This window comes from Macaca fascicularis, chromosome 4 (assembly GCF_037993035.2).
Source record: "Macaca fascicularis isolate 582-1 chromosome 4, T2T-MFA8v1.1".
NCBI classification, from domain to species: Eukaryota; Metazoa; Chordata; class Mammalia; order Primates; family Cercopithecidae; genus Macaca; species Macaca fascicularis.
The window spans coordinates 128,710,870-128,730,315 of NC_088378.1; the positions used below are offsets into that span (position 1 = coordinate 128,710,870).

At 44.8% G+C, this 19,446-nt stretch overlaps 1 protein-coding gene across 4 annotated transcripts in view; it reads right to left on the bottom strand.

Moving 5' to 3' along the window:
- Positions 1 to 19,446, bottom strand: part of BICRAL (BICRA like chromatin remodeling complex associated protein) — an 89,077-nt gene that overhangs the window by 37,287 nt on the left and 32,344 nt on the right. For 3 of the 4 annotated variants that reach the window (XM_045390905.3, XM_045390906.3, XM_045390904.3), the window contains 4 exons: positions 11,467 to 11,512; positions 10,676 to 10,724; positions 10,517 to 10,585; positions 2,777 to 4,456 (listed from right to left, as the gene is read on the bottom strand). In XM_045390905.3, coding sequence (XP_045246840.2) covers positions 2,777 to 4,456; positions 10,517 to 10,585; positions 10,676 to 10,724; positions 11,467 to 11,507 — 1,839 coding nt within the window. In that variant the 5' untranslated portion in view covers positions 11,508 to 11,512. Of the gene's footprint in view, positions 1 to 2,776; positions 4,457 to 10,516; positions 10,586 to 10,675; positions 10,725 to 11,466; positions 11,513 to 12,296; positions 12,438 to 19,446 lie in introns of those variants that run through there. The other variant, XM_045390907.3, reaches the window with a different exon arrangement.

Here is a 19,446-nt window from a genome sequence, read left to right on the forward strand (position 1 = left end):
TGCCCAGGCAGGAGTGCAGTGGCATGATCTTGGCTCACTGCAACCTCCACCTCCTAGGTCCAAGTGATTCTCCTGCCTCAGCCTCCTAAGTAGCTGGGACTACAGGTGTGTGCCACCACACCCAGCTAATTTTTGTATTTTTAGTAGAGACAGGGTTTCACCATGTTGGTCAGGATGGTCTTGAACTCCTAACCTCAAGTGATCTGCCCACCTCGGCCTCCCAAAGTGCTGAGATTACAGGCATGAACCACAGCTCCTGGCTGATATATATATTTAAAAGATTGATATTGGCTGAGCACAGTGGCAAATGCCTATAATCCCAACACTTTGGGAGGTCAAGGCGGGCAGATCACTGGAGCCCAGGAGTTCGAGACCAGCCTGGGCAACATGGTGAAACCCTGCCTATAAAAAAAATACAAAAATAGTTGGGCATGGTGGCTTGCTGTGTTCCCAGCTACTTGGGAGGCTGAGGCGGAGGGAACGCTTGAGCCTGGGAGGCAGAGGCTGCAGTGAGCTGAGATTTCGCCACTGCATGCTAGCCTGGGCAACAGAGTGAGACTGTCTCAAAAAAAAAAAAAAAGATTTTGAAATATGTTGATATATACAAACAGAAGTTTTTGAATCCTTCTGAATGTGGATGAGGACAAAGGCAGGGGAAACGCAGGACTGAGGGGTGGAAGGTAGGGTATGGCATGGGTCCTCCCAGATGAGAAGAAGAGGAGCTGGAACTATGGAGCATGCTCAGAATGAGTGGGAACCAAAAGATGGAGCCGTCGAAGTATCAGTAGATGACAGTGAAGGACTAAAGCTCATGACCACTTGAGATTCTTTTCAGAAACATAATCCTTATGTGGTTTACCAATTGCCCACAGTAATTAACCTGCATAATAGTATAGTAAGAGCAGGCTCAGGTCAGGTACTTGGTCAAATGAGAGTGCCTCGATTTCTCCCTTTATGTGCTTCCCTCTGCTGCAGGCCAGTTACCCACTATAGAGTCACGCTGAGTCCCTGAGCCTTTCCTGTTGGCAACCAAGAAGCAGCTACCACATCTTCAACAAGTCCATAGTCACATGTCCTAGTAGCCTGCTGTACAATGTAAATAAATAATCTAAAATAAGCTTTCATTTTAAATGCCCATAATGAATTTAATTAAGTATAAATACAGGCTTCTATTGAGTATTTGCTATTTGCCAGGGTCTATGTCTAAGTGCTTTGTTTAGATTATCTCATTTCACCCTCCTGATAACTCCATGGGATGGCAGTATCATTATCCCCATTTCACTGTTGGAGACAATTAAGTCTAGAGCAGTAAGTTAACTTTTTCCATGTCATAAAGCTTAGATTCAAACTCAAGAGTCTAACTCCAGAGTCTCCACTCTACAATGGATTAAAACACTTAAGAAGAAAAAAGGTCAGGTGTGGTGGCCTGTAATCCCAGCACTTTGGGAGGCCAAGGCCAGGGGATTTCTTGAGCCCAGGAGTTTAAGACCAGCCTGGACAACATGGCAAAACCCCAAATCTACAAAAAATACAAAAAACTAGTCAGGTGTGCTGGTATGTGCTTGTAGTCCCAGCTACCTGGGAGGCTGAGATGGGAAGATCATCTGAGCCTAGATGGTTGAGGCTGCAGTGAGCCATGACTGTGCCACTGCCCTCCAGCCTAGGCGACAGAGTGAGACCCCCTACCCCCGTCCCCTGGCAAAAAAGAAAATCAAGAAAAAAGATAACCAGTCATAAGTGTAAAAAAAAATTTTTTTTTTTTTTGAGACTCACTCTATCACCCAGTGCAGTGGTACAATCATGGCTCACTGCAGCCTCAACCTCCTGTGCTCAAGCTATTGTTCTGCCTCAGCCTCCAGAGTAGCTGGGACTACAGGTGTGTACCACCACACTCAGCTAATTTTTAAATTTTTGGTATAGGCAGGGTCTCACTATGTTGCCCAGGCTGGCCTTGAACTATTGGGTTCAAGTAATCCTCCAGCCTCGGTCTCCCAAACTGTTGGGATTACAGGCATGAGCCACTACACCTGGCCTAAAATTTTTAAGAAATTGGGAGTCGGCCGGGCGCGGTGGCTCAAGCCTGTAATCCCAGCACTTTGGGAGGCCGAGACGGGCGGATCACGAGGTCAGGAGATCGAGACCATCCTGGCTAACACCGTGAAACCCCGTCTCTACTAAAACATACAAAAAACTAGCCGGGCGAGGTGGCGGGCGCCTGTAGTCCCAGCTACTCCGGAGGCTGAGGCAGGAGAATGGCCTAAACCCGGGAGGCGGAGCTTGCAGTGAGCTGAGATCCAGCCACTGCACTCCAGCCCGGGCTACAGAGCAAGACTCCGTCTCAAAAAAAAAAAAAAAAAAAAAAAAAAAAGAAATTGGGAGTCTAGGATGAAAATTTTTTTTTTTTTTTTTTTTTTTTTTTTTTTTTGAGACGGAGTCTCGCTCTGTCGCCCAGGCTGGAGTGCAGTGGCGCGATCTCGGCTCACTGCAAGCTCCGCCTCCCGGGTTCACGCCATTCTCCTGCCTCAGCCTCCCGAGTAGCTGGGACTACAGGCGCCCACAACCGCGCCCGGCTAATTTTTTGTATTTTTAGTAGAGACGGGGTTTCACCGTGGTCTCGATCTCCTGACCTTGTGATCCGCCCGCCTCGGCCTCCCAAAGTGCTGGGATTACAGGCGTGAGCCACCGTGCCCGGCCATGAAAATTATATTCTAGTAAATACACATCTCATTTTTCCACTCTATAATCAGCCAAATATTTATTTGGGAAAGGGCATTACCTGGCAGAAGAATTGTTGCTGGGTTCCTGCTCCAGGTGTGTTACTGAAGGTGCTGGTACACTTGGAAGAAGAAACTGGAAGACGATGAGACACACTGACTGGTACTGGAGTCCTGTTCGGCTGCGTCAGCTGATCTCCCGTAAAGTTTGATCCTGATGAACCAGACTGAACTGCAGACCCAAGGCTAGGATGGGCAGTGCTGGCTGAGCTGACAGCAGGGAACCGACTAGGTCCTGACATGCTTGTCACCGAGGGCATGGTGGTGAAGCCAGGTCTTCCTTGGGAAACGCTGCTCTGCCCAGGTGACAGGTGTAATACGGTTGGGGATGCCTGCTGCAAGGGCATCTGTCCACCCACAAGCTGAGGAGAGGCATGATTGGCTATCACTGGACTTCCAGAGGCAGCAAATGTCTGCCCAGACACTAAGTGGACGGCAGTATTCTGGTTGTTAAGCATCTGTCCAGAATATGGTTGGTTGGTCCTGAGCATGTTGGAAGAGTTTCTGTTCAACATGACATGCTCTGAGGCCACTTGGCCAGAAATGAGCTGAGAGGGTTGAGTCTGAAGAAGTTGCCCATTTATAGTCTGGACGTGGTGTACCGAGTTGGAACTGACAGAAAGGCTTGTAGGTATGAGGAACTGACTTTGGGGTGCGTGAGGCTGGCCCATGGGGGAATGAATAACAATACTGCCCCCAGCGCTGCTCACTGCCTGTGAGGTGACTGGCTTTCTTGTGTTCTGTTGGTTTACAATGTTCACAGACATGTGTGGACCAACTACTGAGCCCTGGGGTGAGCTTGCAGAAGCAAAAGAGATCCCTTGTTGTACGTGGTGCTGCTGAATTCCCAAATTGTTCACATTGTATGTATTTTGCTGACCCATCTGGATAGGCTTTGGCTGTATATTAATTGGGACTTTATTTGAATTTGGTGCAAGACCCCTTTGTATGATGATGTTATGCACAGGTAAAGATGTTTGAAAATTTGTGCTGTTAAATGGAACAGTAACAGGCTGTGCTACTGGACTGGAACTGGAGTTCCCAAACAAGGAGTTGCCATTAGGAGTCTGTCTATGAACCAGGAGCCCTCCACTCACATTTGATGGGGCTTGCTGCCCGCTGCCCTTTAATATGATTTGAGATCCATCTAGGTTATTAATAGTCATCATGGAAGGATGATTACCAAATGACCCAATTAATTGTATTTGACCAGAACCACTAATCTGACTGCTATTAGACAAATGCTGGCTGGGAACACTGATCCCCACATGTTGCATAAAGCCATGTTGTACACCCACTGTATTGCTTGCAAACGATGCTCCAACAGGCACATGCGTCACCCCTATAGGCTGCAGCGTCTGACCTGAGTAATTAGAAACATTAGAAGCCTGAGTAAAGGATGCTGATGAAGAAGGATGAAGCTGGGCTTGTGCAAACTGTTGGCTTGAACCTATACTGGCATCCAAATATGCCTCTTCTGCCAATGTCTGTTCAGTGATATTGGCCTCTTGCAAGGATTTCTGAAGAATGTCGAAAGGTTGGTCCTCAGTGAGATCAGGAAGAGGAGAAGACTCGAGTTCATCTTCAAGGAACTGGAGGCTACTTGAAAGTGGCAGTCCATCACTGGGCCCTTCTCCAAGCTGGTTGCTTACACCTTTGAGGGATGACTTAGGATCAGCATTCTAAAAAAATAAACAGTATGTTACATGGCATATGTAACCTTTGAAAAGGATGTATAAAAATTAATCTTACTTTTGAACATGAATAAAGCACAACAGTCTGCTTTTCAGGCACAACTCTCTAAACTGCTCACCTTATTCTGATATTTTATTTCCATAGTAATGATGCTTGATGTTATGTTTATAAGCATATGCATCCATCATGCTGGTAAATTATTTTATAGAGAACAGATAGATAATGCAAACATACTGAGGACTACTTAGAGCTTAGCTTCATTTTTTTGAGATACTGCCACAGACTTTATTTACTTATTAGTTTATTTTTTGATCTGGGGTCTCGTTCTTTTGACCAGGCTGGAGTGCAGTGGCCCAATAATAACTCGCTGCTGCTGTGAACTCCTGGGTTCATGAGATCCTCCCACCTCGGCCTCCTGAGTAGCTGGGACTACAGGTGTGCCCCACCATACCCAGCTATATTTTTTTGTTTTTTGTTTTTAGAGATGGGGTTTCACCATCTTGCCCAGGCTGGTCTTGAACTCCTGCATGCAAGTAATCCTCCTGCTTCGGCCTCCCAAAGTGCTGGGATTACAGGCGTGAGGCACCATCCCCGGCCTCAGAGCATTTTCCATATTTCTACTACACCGACATGATGCAAAAAAAGTTGCCAATAAATACATATTGAATGAAGCAATTTGAAAAGATAGAATTAATACTCACATGGAAGTAGGAGAGTTGCTAAATAAAAATCATGAATGTTGAGGGATAGGCTAAATAACTACTTTATGGGCTTAGTGGCATCATATGTAGTGATTATTTATTCAAAATGAATGTCAGAAATGCTACTGATTCACAAGCCTTACAGGAGATCAGTGTTGTGACAGATATATCTTGCATGATATGATCTTATGTACCTTACACACACGCGACCATTAAAAAGAACTGTCCATCCCAAGGACTTTCCGAACACCATTCCATTTTATAGGTGAAGAAAATATAGGTCCTGATGATAGTAAGTTAATATTTACTAAGCACCATACCAAGTAATTTCAACAGTCTAGTCAACTAATCTTAACCACCCTCTCAGGTAATTCTATTGTTATTCTGGTTTCGTAAATGAGGAAACTGGCCAGGCGCGGTGGCTCACACCTGTTAATCCCAGCACTTTGGGAGGCCGAGGTGGGTGGATCACCTGAGGTTGGGAGTTCGAGACCAGCCTGACCAACATGGAGAAACCCTGTCTCTACTAAAAATACAAAATTAGCTGGGCATGGTGGCGCATGCCTGTAATCCCAGCTATTCAGGAGGCTGAGAGAGGAGAATCGCTTGAACCTGGGAGGCGGAGGTTGCGGTGAGCCAAGATTGTGCCATTGCACTCCAGCCTGCGCAACAAGAGCGAAACTTTGTCTCAAAAAAAAAAAAAAAAAAAAAAAAGAGGAAATTGACCCTCACAGAGATTTAGTGATATATCTAAGGTTACACGGCTAATAAGTGGTAGGGCAAGGATTCAACCTTGGGCAGTTCAACTTCTGACTACCATCCACGGCAGAACAAAGCAACTATAAAGAGTAAGGGAACCTAAGGCTCAAACACAGTAATCTCAATATAGTCTCCAGGCAGGACACCCCAATCCCCCAGGTCAGGTTTCCTGCCTAGATGCTTCTAGAGGTTAAGAACATGGAGGTTGGGTGCAGTAGCTCACGCCTGTAATCTGAGCACTTTGGGAGGCTGAGGCGGGTGGATCACTTGAAGTCCGGAGTTCAAGACCAGCCTGGCCAACTGGGTGAAACCCCGTCTCTACTAAAAATAGGAGGTGGAGGTTGCAGTGAGCCGAGATTACACCACCGCACTTCAGCCTGGGCAACAGAGCGAGACTCTGTCTCAAAAACAAAAGAACATGAGTTCCAGAGCCTGGCGGCCTGGGTTAGAATCCTAGCTCTGCAACTCATGGCTTTGTACTATTTGGCAAAGTAACTTAACCTTTCTGTGCTTTACTTTCCTCATCTCTAAAATATGTATCTTTTTTTTCCCCCCCGAGACAGAGTCTTACTGTGTCACCCATGCTGGAGTGCAGTGGTCTGATCTTAGCTCACTGCAACTTCCGCCTCCCAGGTTCAAGCAATTCTGTCTGCCTCAGTCTCCCAAGTAGCTGGGATTACAGGTGCCCACGACCACACCCATTTAATTTTTGTATTTTTTAGTAGAGACAGGGTTTCGCCATGTAGGCCAGGCTGGTCTTGAACTCCTAACCTCAGGTGATCCACCCACCTCGGCCTCTCAAAGTGTTGGGATTACAGGTGTGAGCCACCGTGCCTGGCCAAAATATGTATCTTAATAGAACCGCTTCATGGAATCATTGTGAAGATTAAATGAGGTTAATATATGTTTTGGGTTTCTTTTTTTTTTTTTTTTTGAGACGGAGTCTTGCTCGATGTCGCCCGGGCTGGAGTTCAGTGGCTGCCATCTTGGCTCACTGCAAGCTCTGCCTCCCGGGTTCATGCCATTCTCCTGCCTCAGCCTCCCGAGTAGCTGGGACTACAGGTGCCCGCCACCACGCCCAGCTAATTTTTTGTATTTTTAGTAGAGACGGGGTTTCATTGTGTTAGCCAGGATGGTCTTGATCTCCTGACCTCGTGATCCGCCTGCCTTGGCCTCCCAAAGTGCTGGGATTACAGGCATGAGCCACCGCGCCCGGCGGGTTTCTTTTTTTTTTGAGATAGGGTCTCACTCTGTCGCCTAGGCTGGAGTGCAATGGCACAATCTTGGCTCACTGCAGCCTCCAACTCCTGGGCTCAAGGGATCCTGCCTCAGCAGGACTGGGACTACAGGCATGCACCACCATGCTCATCTTTTTTTTTTTTTTTTTTTTGAGACCGAGTCTTGCTCTGTCGCCTGGGCTGGAGTGTGCAGTAGTGTGATCTCGGCTTACTGCAAGCTCTGCATCCCGGGTTCACGCCATTCTACTGGCTCAGCCTCCCGAGTAGCTGGAACTACAGGCGTCTGCCACTAATTTTTTTGTATTTTTAGTAGAGACGGGGTTTCACCATGTTGCCAGGATGGTCTCAATCTCCTGACCTCGTGATCTGCCCACTTCAGCCTCCCAAAGTGCTGGGATTATAGACGTGAGCCACTGCGCCCAGCCAATGTTTTTTTTTTTTTTTTTTTTTTTTTTTGAGATGGAGTCTTGCACTGTCGCCCCGGCTGGAGTGCAGCGGTGTGATCTTGGCTCACTGCAACCTCCGCCTCTGGAGGTTCAAGCAATTATCCTGCCTCAGCCTCCTGAGAAGATTAAATTACAGGCACACACCACCACACCCGTCTAATTTTTTGTATTTTTAGTAGAGATGGGGTTTCACCATGTTGGCCAGGCTGGTCTCGAACTCCTGATGTCGTGATCTGCCCACTTCGGCATCCCAAAGTGTTGGGATTACAGGCGTGAGCCACCGTGCCTGGCCACTGGTCTAATTTTTAAATTTTTTGTAGAGATGGGGTCTCACTATGTTGGTTGGTCTCAAAGTCCTGAGGTCAAGTAATTCTCCTGTCTTGGCCTCCTAAAATGGTGGGATTACAGGCATGGGCCACCACATCTGCCTGAGGTTAATATATGTTAAGCTCTTAATGCCAAGCACATACTAAATGCTCAAGTGTTACTTATTATCTTTTTTTTCTCATTTAAGATGAAAACAACTTATAAGTAACTATGAATTAAGAATAATTTCCTCAAAGATTATTATGTAACAAGGTTCAAAACATTCTAATATGACCTTCTCAGGTTGTAACATTTCTGAGTCATTTTAGAAAGAATGTTGAGGCCAGGTGCAGTGGCTCAAGCTTGTATTGGGGTGGGGATCACTTGAGGTCAGGAATTCAAGACCATCATGGCCAACATGGAGAAACACCATCTCTACTAAAAATACAAAAATTAGCTGGTGTGGTGGTGGGCATCTGTAACCCCAGCTACTAGGGAGGCTGAGGCAGGAGAATTGCTTGAACCCAGGAGGCAGAGGCTGCAGTAAGCCGAGATCGTGCCACTGCACTCCAGCCTAGGCAAGAGAGCAAGATTCCATCTCAAAAAAAGAAAGAAAGTTGAAAGCTTAGAAAAATGGCAAAGTGGGCCGGGCGCGGTGGCTCAAGTCTGTAATCCCAGCACTTTGGGAGGCCGAGACGGGCGGATCACGAGGTCAGGAGATCGAGACCATCCTGGCTAACACAGTGAAACCCCGTCTCTACTAAAAAAAATACAAAAAAATTAGCCGAGCGAGGTGGCGGGCGCCTGTAGTCCCAGCTACTCGGGAGGCTGAGGCAGGAGAATGGCGTAAACCCGGGAGGCGGAGCTTGCAGTGAGCCAAGATCACGCCACTGCACTACAGCCTGGGCGACAGAGCGAGACTCCATCTCAAAAAAAAAAAAAAAAAGAAAAATGGCAAAGTGGATATATAGCTTGCCTTTTTATTATTTAAAAGACAACCTCATATAGCTTGTCTTTTTATTGTTTATTATTTATTTTATTTGTATTTATTTATTTATTTATTTATTTTTGAGACAGAGTCTTGCTATGTGGCCAGGCTTGAGTGTAATGGCACAATCTCGGCTCACTGCAACCTCTGACTCCCTGGTTCAAGCGATTCTCCTGCCTCAGCCTCCTGAGTAGCTGGGATTACAGGCATGTGCCACCACGCCCAATTTTGTGTTTTTAGTAGAGACGGGGTTTCACTGTGTTGGCCAGGATGGTCTCAATCTCCCGACCTCATGATCTGCCTGCCTCAGCCTCCCAAAGTGCTGGAATTACAGGAGTGAGCCACCATGCCCGGCGTATTATTTTATGTTATTTATTTATTTTTTTGAGATGGAGTCTCACTCTGCTGCCCAGGCTGGAGTGCAGTGGCACGATCTCGGCTCACTGCAAGCTCCATCTCCCAGGTTCACGCCATTCTCCTGCCTCAGCCTCCCAAGTAGCTGGGACTATAGGAGCCCGCCACCACGCCCAGCTAATTTTTTATATTTTTAGTAGAGATGGGGTTTCACCATGTTAGCCAGGATGGTCTCGATCTCCTGACCTCGTGATCTGCCGGCCTCGTCCTCCCAAAAGTGCTGGGATTACAGGAGTGAGCCACTGCGCCCGGCCTATTTATTTATTTTTTTGAGACGGAGTTTTGCTCTGTTGCCCAGGCTGGAGTGCAACGGCGCGATCTCGGCTCACTGCATCCTTCGCCTTCTGGGTTTAAGCAATTCTCTGCCTCAGTCTCCCGAGTAGCTGGGATTACAGGCACCCACCACCATGCCTGGCTAATTTTTTTTGTATTTTTAGTAGAGATGTGGTTTCACCATCTTGGCCAGGCTGAGCTTGAACTCCTGACCTCGTGATCCATCTGCCTTGGCATCCCAAAGTGTTGGGATTACAGGTGTAAGCCACTGCACCTGGCCTATTTTATTTTTTAAAAATAAGAGACAGGGTCTTGCTATGTTGTCCAGGCTGGTCTTGAACTCCTGAGCTCAAACGATTCTCCCACCTTGGCCTCCCAAAGTGCTGAGATTACAGGTGTGAGCTACTGCACCTGGCCATATAGCTTGTCTTAATTTACTATGTTAAAAGTAGAAAATGTCTACATAATTCAATAGATTTTCTTCCTATATAAATTACAACAGGCTGGGCGCAGTGGCTCACACCTGTAATTCCAACATTTTGGGAGGCCAAGGTAGGTGGATTGCTTGAGCCTGAGAGCTCAAGACCAGCTGGGCTAACATGGCGAAACTCTGTCTCTATTAAAAATACAAAAATCAGCCCGTCTGGTGGCACGCGCCTGTAGTCGCAGCTATTTGGGAGGCTGAGGTGGGATGATTGCTTCAGCCTGGGAGGTCGAGGCTGCGGTGAGCTGTGATCACACCACTGCACTCCAGCCTGGGTGACAGAGTGAGGCCCCATCTCAAAATAAATAAATAAAATAAAATAAATTACAACAGACAAGGTAAGGATTCTCACGATACAAAGGCAGTTAAAGGCTCAATTCACAAGTCATCAATGAGATAGAAACCATTTAATCACTGCATTTAGTTTCCAATACTCACACTAGAGTTGGCGAAAATTGAATTTGAATTGGCTGCAGAATATCCTGCATTAGTCAAGTCATCATTGCTCTGCAAAGATACAAATTCAATAGGTGGTTACTACTTTAACTGTAAAGCAGAAACAAAATAGATGTCTGTAGCGTGCTACGCATTACTTACAGATTTATTACTAGGTCCATGTAGAAAATAGTTCAATGCTTGTGGGTCTCTAGAAAAGAGAGGAAAAAAAAGAGATAAAACAACAAACAAATACACTACCTACATTTAGAACTAATTTTTACTAGAGTAGAAAGAAAATGATTACCTGAGTAAAATCCTCTCCCTATTTTAAAACAATTAGTAGTTTTTAAAATTTTTATCTTGTTTTTGTTTTGATATTGTGCCATTTCCTATTATTATTCACTTTTCCCTCCTGGGATTTATTAGGAAATAAATTTAACAAATAATTACTTGCTGGGCGCAGTGGCTCATGCCTGTAATCCCAGCACTTTGGAAGGCTGAGGCAGCAGGATCACTTGAGTCTAGGAGTTGGAGACCAGCCTATACAACATAGCAAAACCCTGTCTCTACAAAAAAAAAAAAAAAATACAAAAAATACAAAAAATTAGCCAGGCATGGTGGTGCGTGCCTGTAGTCCCAGATACTTGGCAGGCTGAGTTGGGAGGATCGTGTGGGCCTGGGAGGTAGAGGCTACAGTGAGCTGAGACTATGCTGCTGCACTTCAGCCTGGGTGACAGAGTGAGACCCTGTCTCAAAAGGAAAAATAAAAAAAGAATTACTGAATTACAGCCCCTATGTTAATCAAGTCCTTTGTTTCTCTACTAAACCTATGATTATTATTTAATTTTTATTTAAAATACCTACCAGGTGTTAATACGCTATTAGGTTGTTTTAGTGTTCAGCAAATCTCACACATTTGATTTACCCGGGTTTTGGAATAAGCATCTTACCCAATAAGATCAAGGAGACACGAGTCATCATCATCATCCATGACAACTACAAAGAAAAGGGAGAGGGAAACAGGTTTCAGTAAAGCAGATTAAAGGCAGTAGTATCAATGCAATATAAACATATGCCTTACACTTTTCCGGATAAATAACTGTAATTCATGTGAGTTTTCCTCGGCTTATTATTAATGTAATTTTTGAGAGATAAAATATTCAATTTAAACTTTTTATTGGAAACAAACCCTTAACTTGTAAGTCGAAAAAGAATCTAGACAAATCAAAGATAGTTGGCAGCAACTTCCTTCACATGCAGATTCCCCCAAGGGGCTATAAACCATGAATAGTAACTTCCTCAAAATGTACAATAAACAAGGGGAGAAATAATATTTATGTTTTAGAAAAGATCTCATAGACATAGAGGTCTTTTAATTTTGTGACTCAATGTCCCTAAACATGGTGAACAATCTACATTTTTTGCCATATTCTGGCTATCTTTAGGAAGATAGGAAAATAGTTCTTCCTGCATTTAGAGAGAGAAGAGGGGCACCCTAGCCGCAGGCAGTCTCTGCAGGCTCTGGCCCGCAGGTCCTGTGTTCTCCCTCTGCAGCACCACCACCCCTGTTCAACTCCAAACAATCTACATCCTAACACTAGAATCCTTAAAGTAGAGAATCTCAACCAAAAAAGTTCACCCCAGCTCCAGGCCCTCAGATCCCTCTCTCCCCAGCCAGCGACAGCGTCAAGCTTAGCCAGTGAAATGACTATGCTTCAGCTGAACAACAACAACTGCACAGATTCCAAAAGCAGCTCTCCCCACAGACTGGGAAACTTACACTAGCGATCCGACACCTGGCAACACCGCTTCACACCCATTTTGAGCCATGCGTGGAATAATTTACATCACGGAATGCCAGGGCCAAGAGTTCTGGAGCAGTTGGAAAGGGCAGTTGTGAACAGCAGTTGGACGGAGGAATGAAATCCTGAAGAGATGCCCAGAAGAGGGACACGCCCGAAGAAGGCAGAAAGGACAGTCTCTACTAAATATTTTTCCTCTGTTAAAACTGCATCTCTTCTCCAATTCCCTCAGACTTCCCACTCTAACAGTCACAAGGCCAAACTAATATAAAATGTACTCCTGCTACACAGAAGGTAACTTGCTTTCCTCAGGAAGAGTCTGGAAGGGGTAAGTACCCCCACTGGGATCTGCCAGGGATCTTCCCCTTGGCGGGTGAATTCGTCCAGCTGCTGAATGATCTGGGAGATTATAAACCCTGTAGAATCCAATGGAGAGGAGAAATGGTGGTTGAGAAAGGAGGAAGAAGAAGTGGGAAAAGATACCAAAAGGTGACTCCCAAGGCTGAAACTGACAAGGGCAGCTGGCTAAGTGAAACCTGCTTTTTAGAACTCAGACTTGGAGTTACTCACGGGCACACTGGCATGACTATACTACCGTAACGTGACTGTGGAAGGAGTGAAGATGGGACAGAAAGAAAAGCAGGAAAATGATCATCACATAGATACAGAGAAATCTGTGTGAAGGTCTTCCCTTAAATCCTGACGACATTTAGTGAGATAAAATTGTATTAACCATGGCTCATCAGCAAACCATAGGCTTGTCTCTCAGGCATCACAATCATATGGAATAAATTAGCCAATTATGACATACATTAAGCCTATAAAGGAGATATTACTTTTTTAACATGACCACTTAAATTGAATTCCCCTGTATCCTTTGTGAATTCATTTTTTTTAAGTGTCTGTCTCTGGAACAAACTAATTAATAAAAATGTAAGTGAAAAATAGTCTATACCAAAGAAAAACACTTCCCCGACTCTCCCAGCTTCCCTCCTTACTTGACACACTTGCCTAATTCCTCTACTTGATAAGGTGCCCTAAGGGTTAAACAGCCCTGAGGCAGGAAGTCACCACCAGTCACTCCACTGAGGTGTTACTACCACCAGCACTTGCAAGCACAGAGAACATCTGCTACCCCTAAGTTCAGAATGACAAACTACTCCTTGAGTAGTGCAAACAGAACAATTTTATAATATTGAATGAGATTAAAAGCCATTGTGCAATCTTCTCTACCAAACAAAACAGGGGGTCAAACACTTGGCTTGAAAGAAGGCTCCCTGGGGATATCTACCCCCTATCAGCAGCATCAGGAACTGCCAGACAGGCCTTCTCCTCTGGTCCCAGTAGGTACAACTCTAGGAGCCTTTACAGTCGGGGCACCCTGAGAATTCTACTTTTTAAAGGGCCACACTCTTTTCTCACCTTAAAATGGTTTCAAATTAAAAGAGATGACCCCTTAGTCCTGTATTCTCTAGCTTCAAATAATGCCAAAATGTAGTCATAATATAGCCTAAACCAGGGGTTCCTTTCACCAGATGATCTACGGTCCATCAAAATAAATTTACCAAAGCAAAATTGTAAAACTTGACTATGATTTTAAAATGAGAAGATAGGCCAGGCACGGTGGCACATGCCTGTAATCCCAGCATTTTGGGAGGCCGAAGTGAGTGGATCACTTGAGGTCAGGAGTTCGAGACCAGCCTGGCCAACATGGTGAAACCCATCTCTACTAAAAATACAAAAAATTAGCCAGGTGTGGTGGCACATGCCTGTAGTCTCAGCTACTCGGGAGGCTGAGGCAGCAAAATTGCTTGAACCTGGGAGGCGGAGGTTGCAGTGAGCCGAGATCACGCCACTGCACTCCAGCCTGGGTGACAGAGCGAGATTTTGTCTCAAAAAATAAAATTAAAAAGAAAAATAAATAAAATGAGAAGATAATCTGAAGATCAGTCACTAAGACCCAGAAGTGAAGAATTTTGTTTTCTCTGGAAAGATTCTCCCTTTAATTCTGGACTCCTGTTGAGGCTCTTTTCTCATTCAAGTAACATCCCTAGATGGGTGGCTGACCCCAGGTAGATTTTATGAGGCTAAGGGGAAATCCCTGTATGAGTGGTTGGAAACTATTTCTGGGCCCAAGAGACGTGGGCAAAACGTCGTCTCCTCTGTAAATAGCAGCACTAGCACTCGGCAGTAGGATTTGTCGTGGAGAGAAGGGGGCTGTAGGCACCCCAAGAGTTCAGAAATCACTGCCCTGAGCACCTGACTACCTCTCTTAAAAAATTAAAGCTAATATTTAAAATTGTTCTGAATTGCACCAACAAACATCTTAAATAATAGCTTTTTGGCCGGGCGCGGTGGCTCAAGCCTGTAATCCCAGCACTTTGGGAGGCCGAGACGGGTGGATCACGAGGTCAGGAGATCGAGACCATCCTGGCTAACATGGTGAAACCCCGTCTCTACTAAAAAATACAAAAAACTAGCCGGGCGCGGTGGCGGGCGCCTGTAGTCCCAGCTACTCGGGAGGCTGAGGCAGGAGAATGGCGTGAACCCGGGAGGCGGAGCTTGCAGTGAGCTGAGATCCGGCCACTGCACTCCAGCCTGGGCGACAGAGTGAGACTCCGTCTCAAAAAAAAAAAAAAATAATAATAATAATAATAATAATAGCTTTTAATCAAGAGGACACAGTGTAAAAATGACATTTCAAAGCGGTGGGGAAAAGTTGTTAACCATATGGAGAAAATAAGGTAGATTCACACCTCTTATCCTACACAAAATAAATTCTAGATGGATCTAGGCGTTACATGGTGGAGGGAGGAAGAAACTTAAAGTACTAGAATAACACATGGGAGAATTTTTTTTAAACAATGTTGGAGTGAGGAAAGTCAAAGGATGTCATAAGACACACAAGTCATAAAAGACTGACAAAGTCAACATAAAATACAAAGCTTCTGCATGATAAAAGAAAACACATCATAAGCAAAGTCAAAGACTAAAACAAAAATAACTGGGAAAAATATCTCCAATTCATACCACAGAGTGCTTTTCTCCCTAATACATAAAGAGCTCCTATAAATAAGGAAAATTTTTTATCAGGGCTTTTCTCCCTAATACATAAAAAGCTATTCTAAATAAGGAATTTTTTTTTTATCAGGATCCCTCCAGAATATCAAAGATTTAATCAGTTTATGAGCAATCAATTCACAACAAAGGAAATACAAGTAGCTCCTAAGCATATAAAATAATCAACCTTACTTACAATAAGAGAAATATAAATTAATATTGTAGTGAGATACTACATGTCCTGTCAGATTGGCAATGATAAAAAAGTTGGATGAAGAATTATGCTAGCAGGGAGTGGGGAAATAGGAACGTCTATACACTGACAGGATACAGTCTCATATAACCTCTAGTGAGGGCAATTCAGCAATGTCTTCCAAAATCTTAAGTGAATAAATCAGCTTACCAAGCAAATCCATTTCCAGGTATTTGTACTGCAGATACTCTTTTTTTTTCACTCACTTTTTTTTTTTTAAAGAGATGGGGTCTCTCTATGTTGGCCAGGCTGGACTTGAACTTCTGGGCTCAAGAGATCCTTAACCCTCTAAGTAGCTGGGCCTACAGGTATGTGCCACCATAACCAGCTGTCACTTGGATATTCTTTCACATGTGCCAAATGACATGTGTATAAGAATATCCAGGGCAGTATTATTATTATTTTAGTATTATTGGTTTTAACAAAGGACTGCAAAACCTTAGATGTCATGGGTATGGGGTTTCCTTCTGGGGCAATAAACACGTTCTTGAACCTGCTTGGCAATGTAGTGAGACCCCATCTCTATAAAACATTTAAAAATTAGTTGAGTGTGGTGGTGCACTCCTGTAGTTCCAGCTACTCGGGAGGCTGAGATGGGAAGATTGTTTGCTTTAGCCTAGGAGGTCAAGGCTGCAGTGAGCTATGATTACACTACTGCACTCCAGCCAAAGTGACAGAGCCAGACTCTGTCTCTAAAAAAAAAAAAAAAAGTTATTGAATTAAACTACTGAGTTATATTCTTTAAAAAGGTGAATTTTATGGTATGTAAACTATACCTTAATTTTAAAAACTCTCTTAAAAACCCTAAATGTCCATGATTAAATGTCCTGATTAATTATGGTTTACCTACATAGTGGAATACTCTGCAGTCATTAAAACTAATGAGGCAGTTTTAATCATACTGACTTGGAAGGATATATGGTCAATGAAAAAAGAAAGGTGCAGAATAGTATGTACATTATGTTCCCAGATGTGTGTGTGGGAAAATACACACATGATGTGTGTGTGTGTGTGTGTAAATGTATAGACCCTAAAATGAAGCACAAGTAACCAGTAACACTAGTTACTTCTGGGAAGAAAACAGGGTGACTGGGGAACAGAGGAAGATACACTCTTTATTTATATGTCCTTTTGTACCTTTGAAATTTGTGCCACATGCATGTAAGATCTAATCAAAAAATAAATACAATTAATAAAACAAGGAGAAGAAGGAGACAAAATGGTCCTTGAAGTACAAGAACCTCAAGTCCGTTTAGCCAGGTGTGGTGGCGCTTGCCTTTAGTCCCAGCTACTTGGTAGGCTGAGGTCAGAGGATGACTTGAGCCCAGGACATGAAGGTTGCAGTTGAGTCGTGATCTTGCCACTGCACTCCAGCCCGGGCAAAAGTACCAAACCTATCTCAAAAATAAAATAAAATTTAAAAAGAACCTCAAGTGAGGCTCACTTTCCTTAAGTATACCAAATATACCAAATACTCAGAACTTTTTTTGTTTTAAAGAGACAGGGTTTCATTATGTTGTCCAGCCTGGTCTTGAATTCTTGGGCCCAAGCAATCCTCCCCTTTCAGTCTTCTGAGAAGCTAGGATTACAGGTACATGCTACAGTGCCCAGCTAAATACTTAGAACTTTTTTTTTTTTTTGATTTTGTAGAGACGAGGTCTCACTGTGTTGCCCATGCTGGTCTTGAACTGCTGCACTTAAGCGATCCTCCACCTAGGTCTCCCAAAGTGCTGGGATTACAATTACCATGCCCAGCCCATAGAGTATTTTAAAACAGCCTACTGACCTGGAGAGTAAGCTACATCAGCTGTCTTAAAAGAAATGCTGTATCCTTTTTTTTTTTTTTTTTTTTGAGAGGGAGTTTCTCTCTTGTTGCCCAGGCTAGAGTGCAATGGCGCGATCTCAGCTCACCGCAACCTCTGCCTCCCAGGTTCAAGTGATTGTCCTGCCTCAGCCTCCCGAGATGGGATTACAGGCCCGTGCCACCATGCCTGGCTAATTTCTTATTTTTAGTAGAGACAGGCTTTCTCCATGTTGGTCAGGCTGGTCTTGAACTCCCGACCTCAGTTGATACGCCCACCTTGGGCTCCCAAAGTGCTGGGATTACAGGCATAAGCCACCACGCCTGGCCAAGAAATACTATATCTTAAAAACAGTCTGAATTTAATTAAGCTCACAGCAAAACTTCAAAGACATCCAAGGCAGAGATATAACAGACTATCATTTTTTTTTTCACACAGAGGGAGAAAATCTAAGCTCTCATTAAGAAACATATTGGTTGCAAGAACAGGTATTTCAGGAAAGCTAGTGCGGCAAATCAGTTTTGCCTATTTAAGATATTCTGGGCTGGGCATGGTGACTCACGCCTGTAATCCCAACACTTTGGGAGGCCAAGGCGGGCGGATCACCTGAGGTCAGGAGTTCGAGACCAGCCTGGCCAACATGGTGAAACCCCATTGCTACTAAAAATACAAAAAATTAGCTGGACGTGGTGGTGGATGCCTGTAATCCCAACTACTCGGGAGGCTGAGGCAGGAGAACTGCTAGAACCCAGGAGACGGGGGTTGCAGTGAGCCAAGATCACCCCACTGCACTCTAGCCTGGGTGACAGAGTGAGACTCCATCTAAAAAAAAAAAGATATTCTGGCCAGCAATGGAAGAAAACCAAAACTGACCCTTAAGAGCCATGAAACAGGCCGGGCGCGGTGGCTCAAGCCTGTAATCCCAGCACTTTGGGAGGCCGAGGCGGGTGGATCACGAGGTCAGGAGATCGAGACTATCCTGGCTAACATGGTGAAACCCCGTCTCTACTAAAAATACAAAAAAAAAACTAGCCGGGCGTGGTGGCGGGCGCCTGTAGTCTCAGCTACTTGGGAGGCTGAGGCGGGAGAATGGCGTGAACCCGGGAGGCGGAGCTTGCAGTGAGCCGAGATCACGCCACTGCACTCCAGTCTGGGAGACACAGCGAGATTCCATCTCAAAAAAAAAAAAAGAGCCATGAAACAGCCTGGCCAACATGGTGAAACCCTGTCTCTACTGAAAATACAAAAAAATGAGCTGGGCGTGGTGGCATGTGCCTGTAATCCCAGCTACTATAGGGGCTGAGGCATGAGAATCTCTTGAACCCAGGAGGCAGAGGTTGCAGTGAGCCGAAATCGCACCACTGCACTCCAGCCTGGGTGATAGAGTGAGACCCTGTCTCAAAAAAAAAAAAGAAAACAGGATTTCAAAGACTGCACAAACTGAAATTTGGTATGTGGCCACTATTACAAATATTTTTGTTTCCTCCCTTATCTGCTTCTCTGTTCTTTTTCTTCATTCAAAAATATAGCCTAGTGGCTGAGGCAGGTGGATCACGTGAGATCAGGAGTTCAAGACCAGCCTGGCCAACAGGGTGAAACCCCGCTCTACCAAAAATACAAAAATTAGCTGGGCATGGTGGCAGTCGCCTATAATCCCAGTTACTCGGGAGGCTGAGACAGGAAGGAGAATTGCTTGAACCTGGGAGGCAGAGGCTGTAGTGAGCCAAGATCGCACCACTGCACTCCAACCTGGGTAACAGACTGAGACTTCATCTTAAAAAAAAAAAAAAAAAAAAAATAGGCCGGGCGCAGTGGCTGAGGCCTGTAATCCCGGCACTTTGGGAGGCCTAGATGGGCGGATCACGAGGTCAGGAGATCAAGACCATCCTGGCTAACACGGTGAAACCCCATCTCTATTAAAAATTACAAAAAACTAGCCGGGCAAGGTGGCGGGCGCCTATAGTCCCAGCTACTCGGGAGGCTGAGGCAGGAGAATGGCATAAACCCGGAAGG